The 21176-nt window shown below is 45.6% G+C and overlaps 1 protein-coding gene across 1 annotated transcript; it reads right to left on the bottom strand.

Moving 5' to 3' along the window:
• Positions 1–14320: 14320 nt before the first annotated feature.
• Positions 14321–17952, bottom strand: LOC146179063 (uncharacterized). The gene is made up of 2 exons (XM_084580101.1): positions 17740–17952; positions 14321–14473 (listed from the first exon to the last, which is right to left on the bottom strand). The coding sequence occupies exons 1-2, from the start codon at positions 17950–17952 to the stop codon at positions 14321–14323; spliced, it is 366 nt and encodes a 121-aa protein (XP_084436227.1).
• Between the last annotated feature and the right edge of the window lie 3224 nt (positions 17953–21176).

Here is a 21176-nt window from a genome sequence, read left to right as displayed (position 1 = left end):
ACTTCAGGTACACCTTTCTCAAGACAGATGAATGTACTCGAATACCTTCGACAGAATCGCGAAGATATTTAATACCGGGTTTTGAGAGCGGCCCTCCTATGTTGCACGGCTCGCTTGTGGGGCAAATGGTGTACACTGAGAAAATACTGCAGGCCTTAATGAAGTCTTAAGCAAGAAGAGAAAAAAAAAACAGATGTATTCGTAAAGTCTAATGCATCACAGAAGTGAAACATATTACAATGCTTGTTTAATGAAATCAAATTCTATATAGCCTTTGCAACTACAGCTGTAAGTTTTCAGCTCGGGAGAGCATTCACGGAGCCAGTACTTCGGATTTCCGATGCAGCGCTGATGGAAAGTTGCCGTGAATACAACACAGCGAGGCAAAGTATAGCACAGGGCACGTCACGCATGATAGCGAAGGATAGTAGAGTGCAGTACAGCACAGCTCAACACCGCATTGCATAGCGCAACATAACACAGCAAATAGCAGTACAGCATAACAGCGTTGCACAGCATAGCACAGCATTGCACAGCATAGCATAACATATCACAGCATAGCACAGCATATCATAGCGTTGCACAGAATAGCATAGCGTTGCACAGTACAGCATAGCACAACATTGCAGAGCATTGCATAGCACTGCATAGCGTTGCAATGCATAGCACAGCATAGCATAGCATTGCACTGCATAGCACGACATTACAAAGCATAGAATAGCGTTGCACAGCATTGCACTGCATAGCACGACATTGCACAGCACAGCATAGCGTTGCACAGCATAGCACGACATTGCACAGCATAGCATAGCGTTGCATGGCATATAGCACAGCATTGCGCTTCATAGCACGACATTGCACAGCATAGCATAGTGTTGAACAGCATAGCACAATATGCACAGCGCAGTGAAACCTCAGTACACCATGCACAGCAAAGCACAGGCCACGCGGCAGAACACAATGGAGTACAGCACATCGCTGCACTGCACAGCCCAGACCAGCTCAAGAAATACAGCACACTACAGCGCAGTGCTACGCATCGAAGCACTGCAGGTGGCAAAACGCAGCACAGCACACCGCGTCATAGCAAAAAAACTGCGGACGCAAAAATAATTTGTCCTGGTGACGAGCCTGACTGGAATTAAAAAAAGTTACTTTATTTTCCTTTCATTTTCTTTTCTTTTTTCTATAGTCACGAAATTATATACCCTAACTTTCAGGAAAAAAGAGGGACTCGGAAATGTTTCGGCGTTATCCCCATGCAGCCACGTGGACCTCTACGAAAGTGTACGTCCTAGAGGCGACCGTTTTAACCAATTGGTGTCTGTAGTCAAGGACGGCACCGGTTGGAAAGCATGTCATATATGCGGGCAGCTCAACAAAAGATCCTGACTTGGCCTTCGCTGGCCGGTCTCCTATTTTTAAACTAACCGCTATTGTCAGCCACCACAACACCTGTGCGACGTTGACGCGGAAGTCCGACTCGTTTCCTGCCGCAGCCGACGAAACCTTGACAAACGCGACTTTGTCCTCCCCTTCGCAAGAACAGCAACATGGTTTATTTTTGTTTAGGGGATGATTTAGTGGAACATCCTGTATGCTGCCTTGGGATTAATATTCACGCTGTGATACATCCTAGTCGGTTGCCTACATAACGTGGAAAGAGATGCACCCATTAAATAGTTTCTTCGACGCCATTTAATATTGCATCCGATCAGGCAGAACAACACAAAGCGATGTTGCGAAAAAAGAAAAGGGCTTCCTCTTGCTTATTCTCAATTCATTTCGAAAATATAGACCAAGATTGAAAACGCATCTCGCATACCGTGGCTAAGTATGTAACAGGGTGAATCACCGTGCCGTAATATTCCGTGGACTTCGGCTGTGACTGCAGCACTTGAAACAGTACCATTGCTATTTCGTCTTAATTATAAATTCATCGCAACTAATCTCGACGTTCCTACCCCGCCGGGGTGGCGCAGTGGTTACGGCGCTCGACTACTGTTCCCAAGGACGCGGGATCGAATCCCGGCCTCGGCGGCAGCTTTTCGATGGAGGCGAAAAGCAAGGCGCCCGTGTGCTGTGCGATGTCAGTGCACGTTAAAGAACCCCAGGTGGTCGAAATTTCCGGAGCCCTCCACTACGGCGTCTCTCATAGCCTGAGTTGCTTTGGGACGTTAAACCCCACTAAACTAAACTAAACTAATCTCGACGTTCCGGTGATTCCAAATGCAGGGATTACCCTAAACTAAGTGTCTACTCTGGGCGCTTAAGGAATAGAAAAAGAGCAGCCTACTTCTATTTCCCACATTGAGGTTTATCTATAACTGAAAGCATGGAGCATGCTACCGGTACAAATTTCGCCATTAAATCTGTGCCATTACATCAGGATACCAAGAATAGAAAAAAATCACTTTAAAACATCACTAAGATTTGTGATGCCAAATTATTTACATCAAGATTATTTGGTTATTTTTACTCTGAAAGCTGTCAAGCTAACAAATGTTTAGCGCGGCAGTGCGCTGTTTAACTAAGCCCGCACGTTAACTAAAGTTAATTTTCTTAAACTACCTCGTCCTTTAGAATCAGCGCACACAGTGGACAAATTTTCTGTTTACATGCGCAATTTGATTGCTTTGCTAGACGCTATACTGATGAAATCACGTATTAAAATTCTTTTCAGACACATATCCTTCACAAGGACACGCCAGTGAAAAGTCATACTTTGACTTTTATTCTGTTTAGTTCAGCTTCCAGTCGCTTTTCTTTGTTGGGGGCCAAAGCTATTAACAAGATGTCGTTAGAGTTCAGCTTCTGAGCGTCTGCTATAAATATCCCTCATTGGTCGTGGAAGGTTGATGTAGTTTCGTTAGGTCTCATTACCGCGGACTAATCAGTGATTTGCCAGGTCATGTGACTTTGTGGCATCATCAACATATCATAAAAATCAGGACATTCCACAGGCGAGCTGGAAGGTACTCGGAAGGTGGCACTTGGCAAGTGTCATGGCAAGCGCCTATTGGTCGTCGGGGGGGGGGGGGGGGGGGGGGGGCGACGTCACAAGACGGCTTGATGTGGCCGATATGGCAGGTGCTTTCGCAGAGGTCTCTCCAAGGCTGTAACGCCATCCACAAGGCCGCAACCTCAGAAAAAGAGCATTGTAAGGTTCATCTAAAGATGAGCAATTTCATTGAAAATAAAAAGGGGGTCAAGCGAGAACGAGCCTTACCCAGCCTCGACGCCATCGATAAGCATTACGTTCGATAAGATTAGGGGCCTTATATGCGATCGCCTCATACTAAACAGCAGACAGTAGCCACACATTACAGCACCTAGTCAGATTTAGAACCACTAATTAGAGCTACTAAGCACCCATTCTAAACGTCCTAGCACTACTAACTAAGTAGAATTACTACTTGGCAATGCTAATTAGCAATGTTAATTATGACTGATAATTATAAACTAACTAATGTAATTAGCAGCAATGCACAATGTCCATAATGTAATGCTATTGCATCAAAGGAAACTATGGCGTTTTTTTTTTTATTATTCGAGTTAATGGATTTTTGTGTTCCTAAGAACTTTCTTTACTTTGTGAAATACCAATTTTCAAAACATAAAAAGAACCTTAAAAACTAAAATCGAAACTTTGAAACTGAAACTGCAGAAGCATCCTTAGGGCGAATTAACTCTGATTTCATGGGTTGGTTCGCCGAGCTGCGCAGGTCGATCGAATGTCAGAACTACATGAAGTCGCAATATGCAGTTTTGTCAACATATCTTCAAGGGCACAGAGCAGCTTTCCAGCAACCACCGAGTCTTTGGAATGCGATTCGTTGAGTGATTTTCAACCGGGCGGTGTGCCCTTCATGTACAGCTAGAACCAATATAAGAGGGAACACAGGAGTGCGTGGCCTTTGCGTTTCGCAACGCCCTGCCACAAACAGAAGACGAGAATGGATGGCACCAAGGATATGCTCGGAAAGAGTTGCCGAGCAAGCTTACTTTGCACGCGCCTTTACTGCTGATTCTTATCACATGTCGGTTGCAGCGCTTTGCGAAATGCGAAATCTACGCTCCACCTTGTTTCCTCTTTATTGGTTATAGGTACACGATCTATCAGCGCGAGAGTCAGAGGAATCGCACAATGTGCCTCGTCGTCTGAAAAATAGTCTGAGAGATAGAGGCAACCTGATAAACTTGGAGTAGCATATAGTGCCATGTCATTTAGTGTGCATGTATTACTTATGCGGCCGTCGGAACTAAAGTTAATTTAAGTGGTATTCATTCTTACAGCTGGTACCGCTGCTTTCAAGCTGTTCATGAAGCAGCTGAACCTTTTTTTTTCTGGCTTACTGTACTAGCTGTTTGTGAAACAGTATATATAGGCAGTCAACATCTACAGTATGTGAAATAAAGCAGCGTGCATGAAAGTGTAATGCCGACCCAGATGGGACGAGCCTGTACCTCAGCACGTGCCAGCATCCTAGGCTCAACCATAGTATCTTGTGAGTCGCGAAGGGTGTGTGACCGGCAGTCCCATTCGACCAGAGATCCCCTCGGCTCGACCGATGTTCACACTTGCGAAGGCGACCCGCGGGTCGCTTTCCCGAATTGGTCTCGTTCGGAACGAGACTTGTCGATCGTGACCGTTCACAAAGCCAGATGTAAAACTGACTTCCGTTCACTACAGCTCCGTCGCTAACTGGTTACCGGTTCGAGACCAGCAGTCGCAAGGCTGGAAAATCGAGCAGTGCTCGAATGGCCTTCGACTGTCGCTTTTCGACCAGTGCGACCATTTGCGCGACAGTCGCTTTTCGACCAAAATGGTCGCACGAACTCTGTGAATCGCAAGTGCGAACGAGCCTTAAAACAAACTTACTAAATTCGCATTTCGCTTTTTTGTTAACCCAGCGTCAATATTTTGTTGCATGTCGCAACAGGCAAAACAACGGGAAAAATTCAAACCCCACCCCACGCAGCCGCAGGAGCAGTAATAAATTTACTTATACATGGTTTTAGATATCGTTCATTGTACATATAGCAAACGCAGCGCAGTGGTTCCGCGATAATGCGCTGAAGCGTGTGTGTGTATATATATATATATATATATATATATATATATATATATATATATATATATATATATATATATATATATATATCGTAATGCGCTGAAAATGAAATTGCGTTTCGAAACGACTTAACAGCGCGATTCCAACGAAGGGCCAGAGAAATTGTACTGTTGCGTCCTTTTGAAAAGCAATAACGTGCCCACTAAGCTATGTTGCTATAATTAAATTGCGAGCCGCGTAAACTATCGGCACTGATTGCGTGTATGAAAAGAAGCAACGAAAATTTTACCTGTGCAAGAAAGGTCCCAAGGGACTACACATTTCTTTCCCACCAATGACGTCGCTGATCTTTGCTTACTTGCGGTTTGTAAGCAACAAATGCACGAATTTTTGGTTTTACAGGCATACTTTAGCGCTGGCGAAATCTCGTGAACTCAAATCAACGTAGCTCCCGTTTTGGAATGCGCAGTTTGGCAAAAGTGGAACGAAGTTGGGCTCATGATGTTATCGCCGGCTCGCACTTGATACATTGTTAGGTGTTTTCTATAAAATATAGACTTTTTCACCTTCATTTCTCGACAAAAGATCGTTAAATCGGGACAAATAGTGAAATTGGTTTCGTTATTTCGAGTTATTCAAAGCTCTAGAATATGGGAGTCTGATGAGTAATAGGGACATCTTCGCTAAATCAGGACTTTCGTTAAATCTACTTTCGTATATCGAGTTTCGACTGTAAAATAAACACAAGAAGAAAAATGCAGTAAGAACACGCTGCTGATCGCCGTGGGAGCTTCAAAGTATATATCGCTAAAAGTGGAAAGACAAAGGTGTTTGCATTGGCAAAAAAAAATTAAGAAAGTTTTTGTAGTGGCTTGAAAAATAGACACGCAGTCGTTAATCAAGTTAACTACTCGCAACCGCATTAAATACTTGACCTTGCAGAGCATGACCTACCTTTTCTTCTTTTTTTTTCGCTTCTCACGCTAGCAAGCATATGTCGACATGAGCGCGAGGCTCCGAACGGAAATTCTATTGTATTAATGTATCCTAACATTGATGCAGGCGGTACATTGTTGTCATAGAGGCAGTAATCACTGAACTGACGATATATTAAACTTTTTTTTTTAAGTATGAAGCGTGGCCTGCTTGCTCTTGACTGCAGCATCTCATTAACATGGGTGCTTTGACAAGACGTTGCCCTTGAACAACGCTGGCACAGAACCTGCATTCAAGCAGCTCCTGAATGCAGTTTTCATCATCATCAACCGGACTATACCCACTGCAGGGCCAAGGCCTCTCGCATTTTCCTCCAATTAACTTGGTCCTGTGCTAGCTGCATCTAATTGACCCCTGCAAACTTCTTGACCTCATCCGCCCACCTAATTTTCTGCCACCCCCTCCTACGCCTACATTCCTTTGGAATCCAATGGGTTACTCTTAGTCTTAGAGACCATCGATTGTCTTACCTTCCCTCGGAATCCAATTGGTTACTCTTAGAGACCATCGGTTGTCCTCTCTTCGCGCTACATGTCCTGCCCGTGCCCATTTCTTCTTCTTAATTTCAGCTAGAATGTCAGTAATTTGAGTTATTTCTTTGACCTACGCTGCACGCTTCCTATCTATTAATGTTACACCTACCATTTTTCGTTCCATAGCCTTCTGCGTTATCCTCAACATGAGTAGAACCATTTTTGTTAATCTCCATGTTTCAGCTCCATAGGCGAGTACCGGTAAGAAGAAACTTACAAAACACTTCCCTCTGGCAAGCTGCTATGTTTGAGTACCTCGCAAATGCGCTCCATTCTTATTCTCCTAGCTGTTTATCTTTTGTGGTCCGAATCTGCGGTCACTACCTGTCCTAAGTAGACATATTCGCCTACCACTTCCAGCGCTTTGCTACGTATTTTAATCTGCTGTTCCTTTCCCAGGCTGTTCCACATTACCTTAGTCTTCTGTATATAAATTTTAGATCTACCTTTTTGCTTCTCCTGTCTAGATTATAAATCATTAGTTGCAATTGGTCCTCTGAGTTACTTAACAAGGCAATGTCATCAGACAATCGCAGATTACTGAGGTATTTTCCCTCGACCCTGATGCCTAACTGCTCCCATTCCTTGTCTTTGAATACACCCTCTAAGGAAGCTGTAAATAGCAATGGGGAGATCGTGTCTCCTTGCCTAAGATCTTTTTTAATAGGAATTTTCTCACTTTATTTGACAGCTTTAGCGAGTCCAGAATATTCTCTAAGGTATATCGCAGTGTCCGCGACACTACGGTACAAAATGTTCCGAGCACATGCGGACTTCATGCTGGCGCGGCGGACAGCTTTTATCTACAGCCAACGTGTAGTCGTTGCTAGGAAATTTACGACAGATCCCGCCCGCTGTCACCGTCGAGAAATTTGTGCACCGCTCAATACGGCAAAAACTCTACTCTGGTGTATATATACATAGAAAACGGAATGCAGGGAATTCAACCGGCGTGAGAACACCCAGATGCCGCGCAATGACTTGTCGATCCCGTTCTCCGCATGCTCGTGACTAACACATGACGTCATCAGTACAGGGTGGTTGTAGACATCGCTTGATTTACTAGCGTCAATGGGCAAATCTTTGAAATTTTACTGCGGAAAAAATGCCACGTTTAGGTGGGAAATTTCACATGGAAGATTGGCACAACATGGTAAATAAGCCTTGGAATTTCTAGCCGATACGTGAACATGGAAAAAAAAAATTTAAGAGCACTGCAGAATCTGCATTGGAGTAATGCGAAAGCACGGATGCTGCTGCTGTTGATTGCTTTTGGTTGCTTCTAGTTGCTTACTTCACTTCTTGTTTGCCCATTTTAGTCTTTGTTACTTTCAAATTGCGCGCCAGTCCCTTCCTATGCCGTTTTTTTTTTTTTTTGGCTCTGCTTCCAGTTGCGTGAAGTTATATCCACTATGGCACCCCTTTCTCTCTTTCCGCTTTCACTCCCGCCTTCCTCCCTTCCTTTACGGCGCAGTTCAGGTGGCCACAGAACGAGTGTGGCAGATACTGCGCCTTTCCTTTCCTGTGAACCAGTTATACTAATTACCTAATTAATCTATTGGCCTAACTTTTTTTTCTGACACAATATTACGTTACCCTCTATCGATTGACACCACTCATTAACCTCTACCACTTCTCAATTACTCACAACTGCTGCGGACGCGACTTTGCGGACTCGTTCTGCGGACACGGTCTGCGGACAGAAGTCTGTGAACATAGCGAAGTAATGCTTTCGCATTTAAAAAATCACCGAGTTGAACGCAGCCGTAACTTTTTCCATCCGTCTTCAATTGCGCTTCGATTCAGGAAATACGTATATGTATAGGCGCACCTTAAGGAAGCATCTAATGATGCAATGGAAAACGTGCACTGCTGTCCTTGTGGTTAGACAAAAAAAAAATCCATTACTTAGTCGCTCAAACAACTCCAAGACGTCCCTGAGACACTGCACTAATTGCGTTATACGTTCACGATTTCGATCATGAAGACGAACCGGCAGTTCTGGCGTCCCAGCTGCCAGCCTTGACCTCTCCCTCGTTCATATATGGTCTCACATGAAAGCACGCCGCCGCCTATTTTTGCTCGTTCACGCATTCACAAAACCCACGCAGCGAGACGAAGCGGGCAGCATTTGCGGGACAAAGCCAACAGTGAAGTCAAGCCAGGCCGATATATACGGGCGCTAAACGCCCGACTGAGCATTGCTCAGGCAGTATAGCCGCCTATTTACACATCCCGCGTGCATTAATGAAGCCGGAGAAACACGTCCATCATCCTCGCTGCCAGCCCTGTGAGGGATGGGCCCCGTTCGCCGAGCACGGATGAGTGCGTGGCAGAGACAGGGGCACGCTTTGGAGCCGGCGGAGAAAGAACTGCTAAAGGAAGCTATAGAAAGACTAAACTGAAAGAACTTTGAGATGGAAAGTGCGTGTGTTTTGTTCCACGTCGCGTACTCGCATCTATACCTTTCCGGTGAGAAACTGAAAGTGATCGATCGCGTCCTCCGCCAGTGTATCGTGCATGGTCGGCGGAACTAGGTTTTAGAAGGATCTTCGACTACTCACGAGTCCCGTGAGGAACACATGTCCGACACCGAGTTCCAGAGAGACCCGTGAAAGACGGAGCGTGAGAATCTCTGATGTACTCGCACGTACGTGCATCCCTGTATACGTACACGCCTGTGTACAGTTTTCTTACTGGCGAGCTCCACTTTTGTATCATTTTATCTTTTCTTCGCTCACGCGTACGTGTGCAGTCGGTCGTCGTTCTCTCATCCATCAGCGCACGTGACCGCGCGTTTGCGCTTGCGTTCAGGAGTGGAGACCGGAGTTTTTATCTCGTGGACCATTCGGACATATACCTTCTGTATATGCTTTATTTTCCAAAGCTCTTAAATTTAATGGAGTCCATGCCTGGTACCGAGAAGATTCGAAACTTCTTCGATAGGTGGACGTAGTGATTGATGGCAGCAAAGGGATACAAGCCAGTGAGCACGAGTTCCATCATGCCAAATGGCGGAGAAAGCTAATACTCTGTCAAATGTTCAACGCTTGCTTTACACACGCTGCTGGATGTAAAAGTTGCTCTACAGGCACAATCTAAAGCAAAGTAAATTGAGTTAGGCATCGTTACACTCACTCTGTCCTTAGTTATTTCAAAGCTCTTTCTGCGCTCACGTATATATAATTGTAATAATATAGTGCCGTGCAATGGTCGCGCTTGAATCATGCATGCAGTGAAAAAAAAAAAAGATTACATTGCACACGATCCACGTGCTCGGCTGCGTCGAGACTATAATGGTCATGATAGCGTCATAATGACCGTAAATTACCAAAAGCTGATTAGAGAAATTCGCCTTCTCCAGTCAGCGCCATATTGGATGTAAATGGCTATAAGAAGTGTTTATCGGAGTCAAGTGCGGCAACCTGTGGCACGAAACCGTCAACTTGTAGGGAGGTACTTTTTGTGCTAACGTCTGAATTATGTGGCCTTGAATATAGATTTGCAAGTCGAGCCAGGCACAGTAAATAGCTGATAATCAATTTTCATTTACGTTACTTTGACGTCAGCGCAAGAAACGATTTCCTATATGACGGGAGGATCACGTCAAGAGTTAAGCACGTGACTACAGTTTACACTTTTGAGTGACATAGGTGAAATATGACGCTGACAGGCGAACGGGAATTTTGGGAATTGGGCAACACGTGGCCGACTCAATCGTAATCAACGACCCGGTGAAGGCGAGCTACCACCCTCGAGATAAGCTACACCTCAGCCCTCCAAATCAATAGCAAATCCAAAAAGCAGCAGAAAAGAATTGCATTGAATTGAAATTGGTTCTTGCCTCTCAAACAATTACCATCCCATGCGGCTAATTTGGATGCGCACTTAAGATTGAAGCTGCCCATACTTTCGCACGAGGACCCGGGCGATGAAGCAACCTCTCATGAGGTCGGCCATAAACTGTGACGTCACAAGCCGCTGACCAATCAGCACCAGCCACATTACCTGCCATTCCATTACCACGTGTCAGAGGCGTGCTCGGGAGGAGGACCGGAGAAAGAAGCAAACATGAATGAAATGCCGAAATCGGGCTCTTAGTTTGGTTTGGTTTATATGGTTATAACGTCCCAAAGCGACTCAGACCATGAGCTCTTAGAGTGAGCGCACTAAAAAAATTAAGGGGACGCTCGCAATTCGGTCGCCTTAACTAGTACACACGATAGAGCCTTTAACACTGCCTGTTCACTTCGCGAATTTCCTTTCTAATGGTTCCTTATCATACAGTCGTATACGGCAAAGCAATCGCTAGAAACACATTTTATACTGTTTCGCGCCATATGTACTGCGGCAGTGCGATACGATCGCGGGTTTCCTCGTGGGCGTCGCATGCTGGCGCTGTTTTTCACACAAGGCTTTCGAGAATGGCTGGATACCATTGTGAACCAGATGCAAGGTCAGTCCAATTCTTCACTGGTTTGTGGAAATACAGAAAAGAGATGATCAAGTTCCTGAATCGCTTTTGAGAGTAGGCCTCTATTGTCTCGGAGGGAATTTTAATATGACGAAGCCAACTGTGACTGGTTCATTATTTGGATTGGATTGGAAAACATTTATTGTCAGCAATGAGCGATTTGTGGGCGCTACACTTAGATGGCCTCAAGTCCGTTGCTCTCGGCGATCTTTTGAGCCCACTCAGTAGCCCGTACTTGCGTCAACGGGTCTGAGCTGGCCAGTATAGCCTCCCACCACTCTAAAGAAGGTAATGGTATGTCCGCCGGTGGCGTCGATTTTTTGCAGCTCCATAATATATCATCGTATCCGGCTATTTCGCCGCAGTGTTTACAATCTGGATTGTACTGTGCGAGGTACATGTCTGATAATTTAGATAGGCTGAAGAAGGCACGCGTCTGGAGCCGACGCCAGATTACTTCCTGCCTTTTGTCAAGTTTCTTGTCTAATGGAGGATATATCCGCCTTTCTAGTTTAAAGTGATTAGTGTAGTCACGAAATGAGATAAGTGCATCTCTCGAGAAATTGGGGGAATCAACTTGGCTCACTGCTCGGCTGACATTACCTCAAGCTGTTCTGTGAGCTCACTCGTTTCCTTTGTTCCCCGAGTGTGCCGGCACCCATATTAATTCCACCTCTTTTTGGTTCCAGTCTTTATATCTTAAAATTCGCTCTGTCTCTTTGGAGATCATGCCCTTCGCAAAATCGTTTATAGCAGATTTGGAGTCGCTAATTATGGTAACCGCTTTGGTGCTGACCATCACCATGGCGATAGCCGCCTCCTCCGCAGTCCCTGAGTTGTTTGTTTTTATCGAACCTGCCGTTAATGGTTTACCCGAGTCGTTCACACCCTCAATAGCAAAAGAGCTGCATCCTTTGTATTCCGCCGCGTCTACAGAAATAGTATATTCAGAGCCTTCTAACTTGGCCTCAAGGGCCTTTGCTCTTGCTTTTCTCCTGCCTTCATGAAAAGCAGGGTGCATGTGTTTTGGTAGCGGTTTAATAGTGAGTGCGTTCCTTACTTCAGTCGGCAGTTTTACTTGTGCATTTCTTTCCGGGATTCTATCTTGTAGTCCTAATTTACCCAGGATTTTCCATCCCGTGGATGTGGTGGCGAGCCTCTGTTATATGTTCCTCGCATAGTTCCATGGTTTTATTGTAGACCCCCAGGTTAAGAAGTCTTTCCGTAGGGGTGCAGCGGGGTAGCCCCAGTGCTGCTTTATATGCCTGCCTTATGAATGTTTCAATTTTGTTCTTTTCTGCCATCCCTATCTTGAGGTAGGGGATAGTGTGGACTATTCTGCTCATCACAAAAGCCTGAACAATTCGGCACAAATCTTTCTCTTTGACCCCGCTTCTTTTGTTGGCTATTCGCCTTATCAACCTGGTTGTCTTGTAAAATCGCCGCATGCAAGGGGATAATTGTAAATGTTTTGTCTTGCATGTATTGCGTCGAAGACGGGCGGTAAAGAAAAACAACAAGAAGAACACAGAGACCGGCTTTTCTGCGATGCGAGGCCCTTACGCTACCGCGCGTAAAACTGTGACAGATCGAGAGCGAATTGACAAAATTTTGCCAGTAACTCGCCAGAGTGTGTGTAATTGCCCAGGAGGGAGAAGTTTGGCGGTGCTATTGATGGTGAGCCCCGTGGTTGCAGCAGCCACCTTTGTCGTGCTAGCCCTTTTTTCTTCCTCTTTCCTGCCCTAACAGCGTTTCAAAATAAATATTTCCAGCCACAAAAGGAATCCAGCCACAAAAGAAATGAACAATCACACGATGATTACAATACTCGGTAACATGTAACAGGGCCGCGTCGCTCTTAGCGATTCTTGCAATTAAGAAAGTTTGGGGGTTATTGGTGTATTTTCATGCTATCATGCTATTTCGAAGATTAGGGAGGATTTCGTATACGTATGGTCCTTGCCTTCTCTTTCGTCAGCTGTATCTATAGTGCCACAGCACTTTTGCGTGGACGGCTCATTTACGATTATGATACAATTTTTGTTCACAGCTACAACGCATTCCTCTGTTTGACCCTTCCCTCATTTACTTGTTTTACAGCACAGGGGTCGACCCGCTATATTGCTGCCGCATTTTTCTGCGTAACTACTTATCGCAGCTACACAGACGGAAACAGAACTTCCGAGCTTCAACCACGGAGAAGAAGATGGTTACAAGAAGCTTAACTGTCGGCTACAAGGGAGGAAGACCTGCATTTGTGGCTAATTGGCAGTATTAAGAGTCGGATCTTGCTCCGGTTTCTAGAGGGAAATAGACTACACGACTTTAAGTTTAAGACAACCCCATTCTATGCCACATGACAAGTCTTCGAATAATGAAAGAAACGTTTGGTTTCGCAGCGTTGGGCGGCGTCCTACGACCATGTGCCCCATCCTACGACAACTAAGGTTGCACAATGCGCGAGGAGAGCTGCGCGTGGTCACGTGATCGGTGGGCACGGTCCACTCGAAGACAAAAGTAGTGCAACTCAATTGTAGAGGACCGTCGCGTCATCTATTACATCATCGCCACCACGGTCGTCGCCTACCCACAAAGAAGTCAGTAAATAAGTTTTCGCATTTATCCTCTTCATGGTTGCGAAGAAAGAGTTCAATACCAAATGGACTGGGTTGCTAAAATAAATTGCGAGAGAGGAAGAAGTACCTATATGTTTGCGGGGAAGGGAGGTAGGGCGGGGGGGGGGGGGGGGTGCTCCATATCTGAGTTCTGCTCTTGACCTCGTGACTTAGTCGAGCGCTCTGCAAATTTATTAAATCTTGCAGCCCAGAATAAGCTCCCGAACTGCTCATGACATCTTTATGCCTTGTTCCCGTGACTCCAGCCTTTCATGCCACTTTGTGCAGCAAATTGTACAGGTGGCCCCATTAAATCAGTCCTGCAAAGTGCAATCATTAAAGTCCTATTCGCAGGCTCTGAATTGTGACCAGCAACGTTAAGGTTTGTCAGCACAAACTTCGCGTTATACATTCAAGATCGCGACTATTCGAAATGTTTCTCCGTGGAACACCGGCGACACGCCAAGAGCCATCCGCTGAGGTTCAAGATGGCAATGTGGTCGTAACGAACCGAATCACAAGCAACTCTTCTTCGATACGTCCGAGTTTAATCAGCGCAATTTTGATGAGTGTTGTCCTAGATGACACTTAAATGGCTGCCGTCCAAGGCTTCCAGGCAGCGACAGCTCAGTAGAGGGGCTGTGGAACTCCGTTGACCGTGCGGCTCACGAGTTGGTCGTTGCGGTACTCCTCGACGGTTTCTATGCCGTTTTCGACGATAATTCGCTTCTCGTATTTGCCGGGCTGTCCAGGTGGGACCGTTACGTTGATGTTCCTCACCTGGAAAGCGTTTGGTTAAGCAGCGTTAGCATACTGACACAGCGGCCATTTTAAAGACTCGTCCTGATTACAGAAAAAAAAAAAAAAATAGGGGGACACTTAATCTTCGCCGTTAAATGACGCGATAGCGTTGCACGAACACAATGTTTTTTTCTAGTTTAATTTTGTAATTTTATTTTTTTTAAACTTCTTATGCACCGATACTTAGCATCAGCAGGCATTAGCCTTGAATTCTGAGCATTTTGACGCCTTTGAAGCTCCCTTCCCAATTTTTCATTCTTTTTAGTTATTTCAATTAATTACGCGTTCCAAATTTTCTTATTCACCAAAGTCGAACACGGCTTTTCATTCTGAGTAGCGTGGCACCTTTGAACCCCCTTATTTGTAATTTTTAATTTGTTTTTAATTATTTCAATAGAGGGTTTACAAAAGTAAGTCTGGCAACCATGAGCGGCACGCTGATCACGCGCTGGCCGCCATATTTTGCTCGCTTCATCCGTTCGCTTCGTGTCCGTCCGTCAGCGCTCGCCGTTCTGTTCGCGCTTTTCACGTTTTTTAACCTAGTGTGCTGTGCTTGTACCTCTGCTCTGTACCTGGCGGTTTTTGTTAGCAACGCCTAGAAGCGTATTTTGACAGCCGAGACGTGGCGGGGCCCACCGGCCGCGCTGCTGAGCGCAGTTACAAATTGCTCTACGAGTCGTGCATGGGCCCCTCGGCAATCTGTGTAGCGTCATTCCTATCCAGGACAGTATCAAGAGTTTTGTAATGTGGATTTTTTTTTTGTCCGTGTGGCTTTGCTGTTTACTTGAACGCTTATGAGAGACGATCGCGAGTTTGTTTGCTTGGTTTGCGCAATCACCGTCTCTCATCCCACTGGTAGATACTTGGTTGATGAAATGAGCGAGGATGCATTTTATTTTATGATAAAAGAATCGTGCGTAATTTGACGTAAGTTGGACTGGCGCTGAACACTTTTCTTCCCATGCCGTCGATGCAGTATTTGGCACGAGTTTCGAAAATAGTCGGGGACTGCGTAAAAAAAAAAAAAAAAAGAAAATATGCCATGGTAATTTGTGCTTCCAGAGATTTAAGATTGATTGGTGTGCGATAGGCGACGACGAGTTAATAAAATCTTCGTAATTAATTGATCAACTGATGAAATAAAGAAACGAAAAAAGGAAAAACTGCAAATTAAGGGTTTAAAGGTGTCAGAATGCCCAGAATGAAAAACCAGTGCTTGATGATGCTAAGGAAGAAAATTTAGAATGTGTTAATGATTAATGGAAATAATTGAAGAATGTGTTCAATAGTGTCAAATTGCTCAGTATGGAAAGCGATTGTTGCTGACGCATGAGTATTGGTGTATAAAAATATAAAACATCAAATAAAATAAATATAAATAAAGAAATGATAGAAATATAATATAAATGAAACAGCTAAAATATGAAACGTGAATAAAAAAACATCGTGCGTGTGTGTGTATGAGAGAGAGAGAGACGCTATCGCGTTATATCTTTAACGGGGGAGCTTAAGTGTCCCCGTAATTTTTTTATAACGATATGATATAATATAAATCTGACTTTATGAACACAGCCAGTTGCACCAAACACAAACACTTCGCAGTAATGTAAGTTGGATTTTCAAATTTCTTTTCGTTTCAGCCGAGTTCCTCTTCCTCAGAGTTCCTCAAAGCTTGCCATGTCAGCGCTATCATATGAGGTTACAGCTTCAAATGTCTACTATCTGACAGAGGGAATAAACAAGAAATCGGCATATTTACAAAATCCACTGAATTTCAGGTAGCTGTCAATTAGCGAACCGTCGGGTGGCTCGACAAAACACACAAAAGTGAAGCGCACGCTTCGTTATTTTATCGGCCGCGCTGGCAGGTATACAAGGCACAGAATGCGAACCTGAGCTGCGCGCTCTGGACGTGGATCGGTCGAAACGGGCTGGACGTGAGCATATTACAACACACTAGTGGGATGTCATCTTTTCCTGCTTTACTAGACGCCGCAGGTTTGGAAGCCGCTTGCTTTTGCAGCGTGAAACACGCACCTCGGGCGCACTAGAGAACCGTATTGCTCTCTGCACCAAGCAGTACCATTTCGTAGGACTGTGAAAAGTAGTTTCGGTAATCATGCCCGTGTCTTAAATAAAATACACAATGCCCCTGTCTTAAATCAAATACGTACAAAATGTTTCAAAGAACGTATTTGGACTATAGCATTCGTTATAGATGCATTGCTCCTTCTCCCGTGTTCTCCATCGCAGCATAAGCTTCTCCTTCAAGTTCACAAGGCTCCATAGCACGCGAAACAACCTTGCTGTTTTAGGTGATAGCACGTTCTGTGAGCTAGCTCCCAGTCAGAGGGACGTGCAGTAATGCTTTACATGATGCAAGTGACACTTGTAAAGCCGATTAGGATTGCAAACGAGCGGTGCGAGTGCTGCAGAAGAGCACGCAGTAACATGCTGGCATCATTCCGAATAGAGCTTGGTGCTAACAGTGACTGCCGTGATGTTTAAAAATGGAACAATCACTTGTGAGCATGGAATGCTCACAAGTGATGGAATGCTCACCCGTGCATGCACGGGTTCCACGAAGGCGCGCGTTGACAACGTTCTCGATGGGAGGCGCGGGCGGACTGAACAAAACATGGCCGCCGCGCACAGTTTCTGTTTCTTTCACTAGATGGCGCTAACTTTTGTAAAGCCTCTATTCCGTAATTGATCAATGACATTCTAAATTTCTTTAGTTAGCATTATCAAGAGTGCTTCATCATTCTGAGGAGTTTGACACTTTTGAATTACCCGCTTTCTTTCAGTTTTCGAATGATGTTAATTATCAGTTTACACAAATTTTTTTCTTAATTAGCATCATGACACACTGGCTTTTCATTCAGAGCATTTTGGTACCTTTGAGGCCCCCTTTGTCCATATTTTCATTATTTATTTTTTATTTCATCACTTCATCAATTACAGTGATTTCATTAACTCATCTTTACCTATAACACACCAATCAATCATCAATTACTAGAACCAAAAATTACCTTGACAAGATTTTTTTACGGAGCCCCCGATTATTTCCCACACGTGATACCGACAACCACTAAATTACTACCTACTACGCCGACGGAATTTTGGCCGAACGAGCTGAATGTAAGCTATCGCCTAAAAAGCCGTGTTTATCAAGTTTCCTTATTTTATCGCATTTCTCATACGTGCTTGCTATATGTATAGACTGCCCCGTATGGAGGACATACCTGACCAGTCTGGTCCGCGATTTGGTAGTTCGTGCCTTCGTTCGAGACCGTGGTTCTGACGCTGTACGGTCCTTCGCCGTAGATGGTCAGGTTGCCGGTCTGGTCATCTTGATTTACCTGCACCGTGCTGAGTTCAATACGCGAGCCCGAGCCCTGGCTACCGGGTCCCATAGATGCTTGCGAAGCCGGTCGCGAGAGATTGGTGGCCGACATTTTTCCTCGGCAGCCCTAGTATGCTGCCGCTACCTGCGGTTATAAGAGAGAGAGAAAAAAAAAGAGGGTGTCTAGATGTGTTTTGAGAGGAGGATGGCGAAAGCCTACCCTTCCTCTACAATTATCTGCCTCTCATCGCTTGCCTCTTATCGACGTTTATTGCAGTTCTACATACAACTATGATTGATTTACAGGAAAGGAAAGGCACAGTATTTATCACACTTTCTCCGGCAACTGTGTTTAGACGGTACACCATCGCCCCTGTCGCTTGGCGCTCCTTGGCGTGCGTTCAAGTGTGGCATTGCAAATGGCAGGAACGCTAGACAAGAACACATCTCGCAGATGGTTTTGTTTGGCTTGTGGGGTTTAACGTCCCAAAGCAACTCAGGCTATGAGAGACGCCGTAGTGGAGGACTCCGGAAATTTCGACCCCCTGGGGTTCTTTAACGTGCACTGACATCGCACAGCACACGGGCGCCTTGCTTTTCGCCTCCATCGAAAAGTGGCCGCCGAGGCCGGGATTCGATCCCGCGTCCTTGGGAACAGTAGTCGAGCGCCGTAACCACTGCGCCACCCCAGCGGGGTGCATCTCGCAGAATCTCGCAGAATGTGACAGATCTAACGCACAGATCTCGCGCACAACTCTTGCTCACGGGATTTCGTTCCATGAGCATAGAAAGGGTTTCGCTTTAAAAGAGCACAGAATATCGATTTAGAGTTAAGGAATGGAAGGCAAGACAGAGCCAAGAAAACGAAACAGAAAGAAACTGTTACCATCCATAGTAGTGCATCTTTCACGGGATGCACTACTATCGCTCCCCGTGCGCGGACTATACAACGACTGAAGATTTTTCTTCGATTCTGTTCGATCTCTATTATTCGCCGCGATGAAGCGACGACGCTTTGGCTAGTAAAGACTCAAAGTCACTGACATCGATAAATCGGGGCGGCTTGATTATAGCTGTGTCATTTGAACAGAGTTTTTGTTGAAATTTTACTCTCTAGCATCATTTTAAATACGGCCAGATAGCTTGGGTACGTGAAAGGAAAGCGGCATATACGTGCACTCTATCAGCAGTGGCCCTCGATAAACTATTTATACTGCACTGTGAATGCAGGGGCTACTGATAGGACGTAAAATGGTCCACTCCAGACTTCTCTTTATGGTCTTCAGAATTGGCTCAAGCAACACCATAATCGAAAGAAAAAGAAAAAAAAGTTTCGAGCGCACTACAGAGTCTGCAGTGGGAAAATGCGAAAGACTCAGCATTGCTGCTGCACGCGGTACATCGTGCGCACCTCGTCGAACCCAATTAGTGTTCAGTTGATCGAATCAAAGTTCAACGGCGTTCTGTAATTGGTTGACAGGAAAGGCGCAGTATGTCACTCGCGGAATCGCGCTGACGCACTTCGCGGACAACACAGCAACACCCAGGCTTACGCATTTCTTCAGCGCTGATTCAGCAGGAGGAGGAGGAGGAGGAAACTTTATTGAAGAGAATTTGGAAAGTTCTTTCTTTGTGGGAGTTCGCTTCTCCTCAAGCCGCCCCAGGGGTGGTTATCGCTCGATGGCGCTCGACGACCTCCTTGGCCCAAGCCGTGATGGCGTGTTGCTGGCTTGGATCAGAGCTAAGCAATGCGGCCTCCCACTGTTCCGAATTGTTAATCTGCAGGCCCTCCGGCGGATGCATGCTTTCACATTTAAACATGATGTGTTCGAGATCTGCCCCCTGGTCACCCCAAAGTGAACATGAGGGGCTGTATTCGCCTGGATACCATTGTGCTAGCTTATACGGATTAAAGCACGTATTTGTTTGAAGTTTTCTAAGTAGTGTTTGTTGTGATTTGCTGAGTGTATAGTGGGGCTCCGGATATTTCAGTCTGTTTTTATACCAATTCGTAATTCCTCTCTATACGTAGGGTCTCTCTCGCGAGCCGATCTTAGTTCGGGGTAACGCACCTCCCGGCCTTCGACGAATCCTCGGGCATACAATTCAGCAGTGGTCTCAGAAATTGTATTATACGGAAAAAAAAAAACGGCCTACATAGAGGAGAAACTCTCTTGACAGTGTTCGAATGACCTCACAGCCACAAGCGCACCTGGCGTTCTGCGCGCGCTACGTGGTCGCCGGCGTATTCAAACATAGGCAACCTAGGCCTAGGTTCGAAGCGCCCGCAAAAACGCAGATTGGAGATTGAAAATAAGGCGCGCCAAGACGTATTCAGCGCACCGCGGTGTAACCTAGAACACTTCCTCATATTCCAACACACCTGAGAAATAACCGCAAGGTACTGGCGCCCTACGCCCGGCAGCGTTCTAAAGGCTCCAGAAGCCCACGAGCCTCTAGCCGTCGGTCCGCGCTGTGAAGGAGAGAACTGGCAGCTTACCTCCAAAATTTTGACCTCCCACCACCGCGCTGGCCTTGGTCTCGGGCAAAAGGCCGCTACGCCTAGAACTATACGCACTCGACCTTCTTTCCCGAGCTGGAGGCTTCACGGGAGCACGAGCGACGCAGATGCTTCTTCTTCTCCTTCGTTATAATGGCACATAACCACAGTGGGGGATTGGCCAGAATTCATTGTAGGTGACATTATATAACTGATAATGTCGATTTGACTGTATGATAGATTCCCTAATAATTAGGAGTTAGTGTTGCTGAAATATTTTGAAATTTTGAGGCGATAATAATAGAAAACAATGCTGATGATGCCGATCATGAACGCCGTATGAATTTTCGTCTCATTCTGATCGTATTCGCTCTGCCCCAGTCTTCAAAATTATTAATTGCAGTATGTCTAACTCACCGTTGGTCGTGATAGTTGACGAAAAAATGTCTGGCCGTTCTTCCTGGCGGAGCTATTTTTTAGGTAACAACTTCTAAGACAGACCGCACGGCACCGTTTCTTTGGCGTCGCGTCAGCGTCTCGTATACGGGCATTCGCGGAAACAAGCCACACTTGTGCTGCAGTGGCTAGAATTCTAGCCACCGTAGCTATGCGTCACAACCAGTGGTCACGGCCTGTGGCGGGTGCGCCAGAACTTCTCAACCATCCCGTCATGGTTACACAGCGGTTAGGGCGCTTGATTGCTACCCTCAAGGATGCGGAATCGAATCCCGGCCGCCTTTCAATGGCGGCGAAATGCGAAGCGCCCGTGTGCTGCGCGATGTCAGTGCACGTTAAAGAACCCCAGGTGGTCGATATTTCCGGAGCCCTCCACTACA

Source organism: Amblyomma maculatum, chromosome 9 (assembly GCF_055883805.1).
Source record: "Amblyomma maculatum isolate TAMU_Amacu chromosome 9, ASM5588380v1, whole genome shotgun sequence".
Taxonomy (NCBI): Eukaryota; Metazoa; Arthropoda; class Arachnida; order Ixodida; family Ixodidae; genus Amblyomma; species Amblyomma maculatum.
The sequence above is the reverse complement of the archived record's forward strand: the minus strand, read 5'-3'. Positions and strand labels throughout refer to the sequence as shown.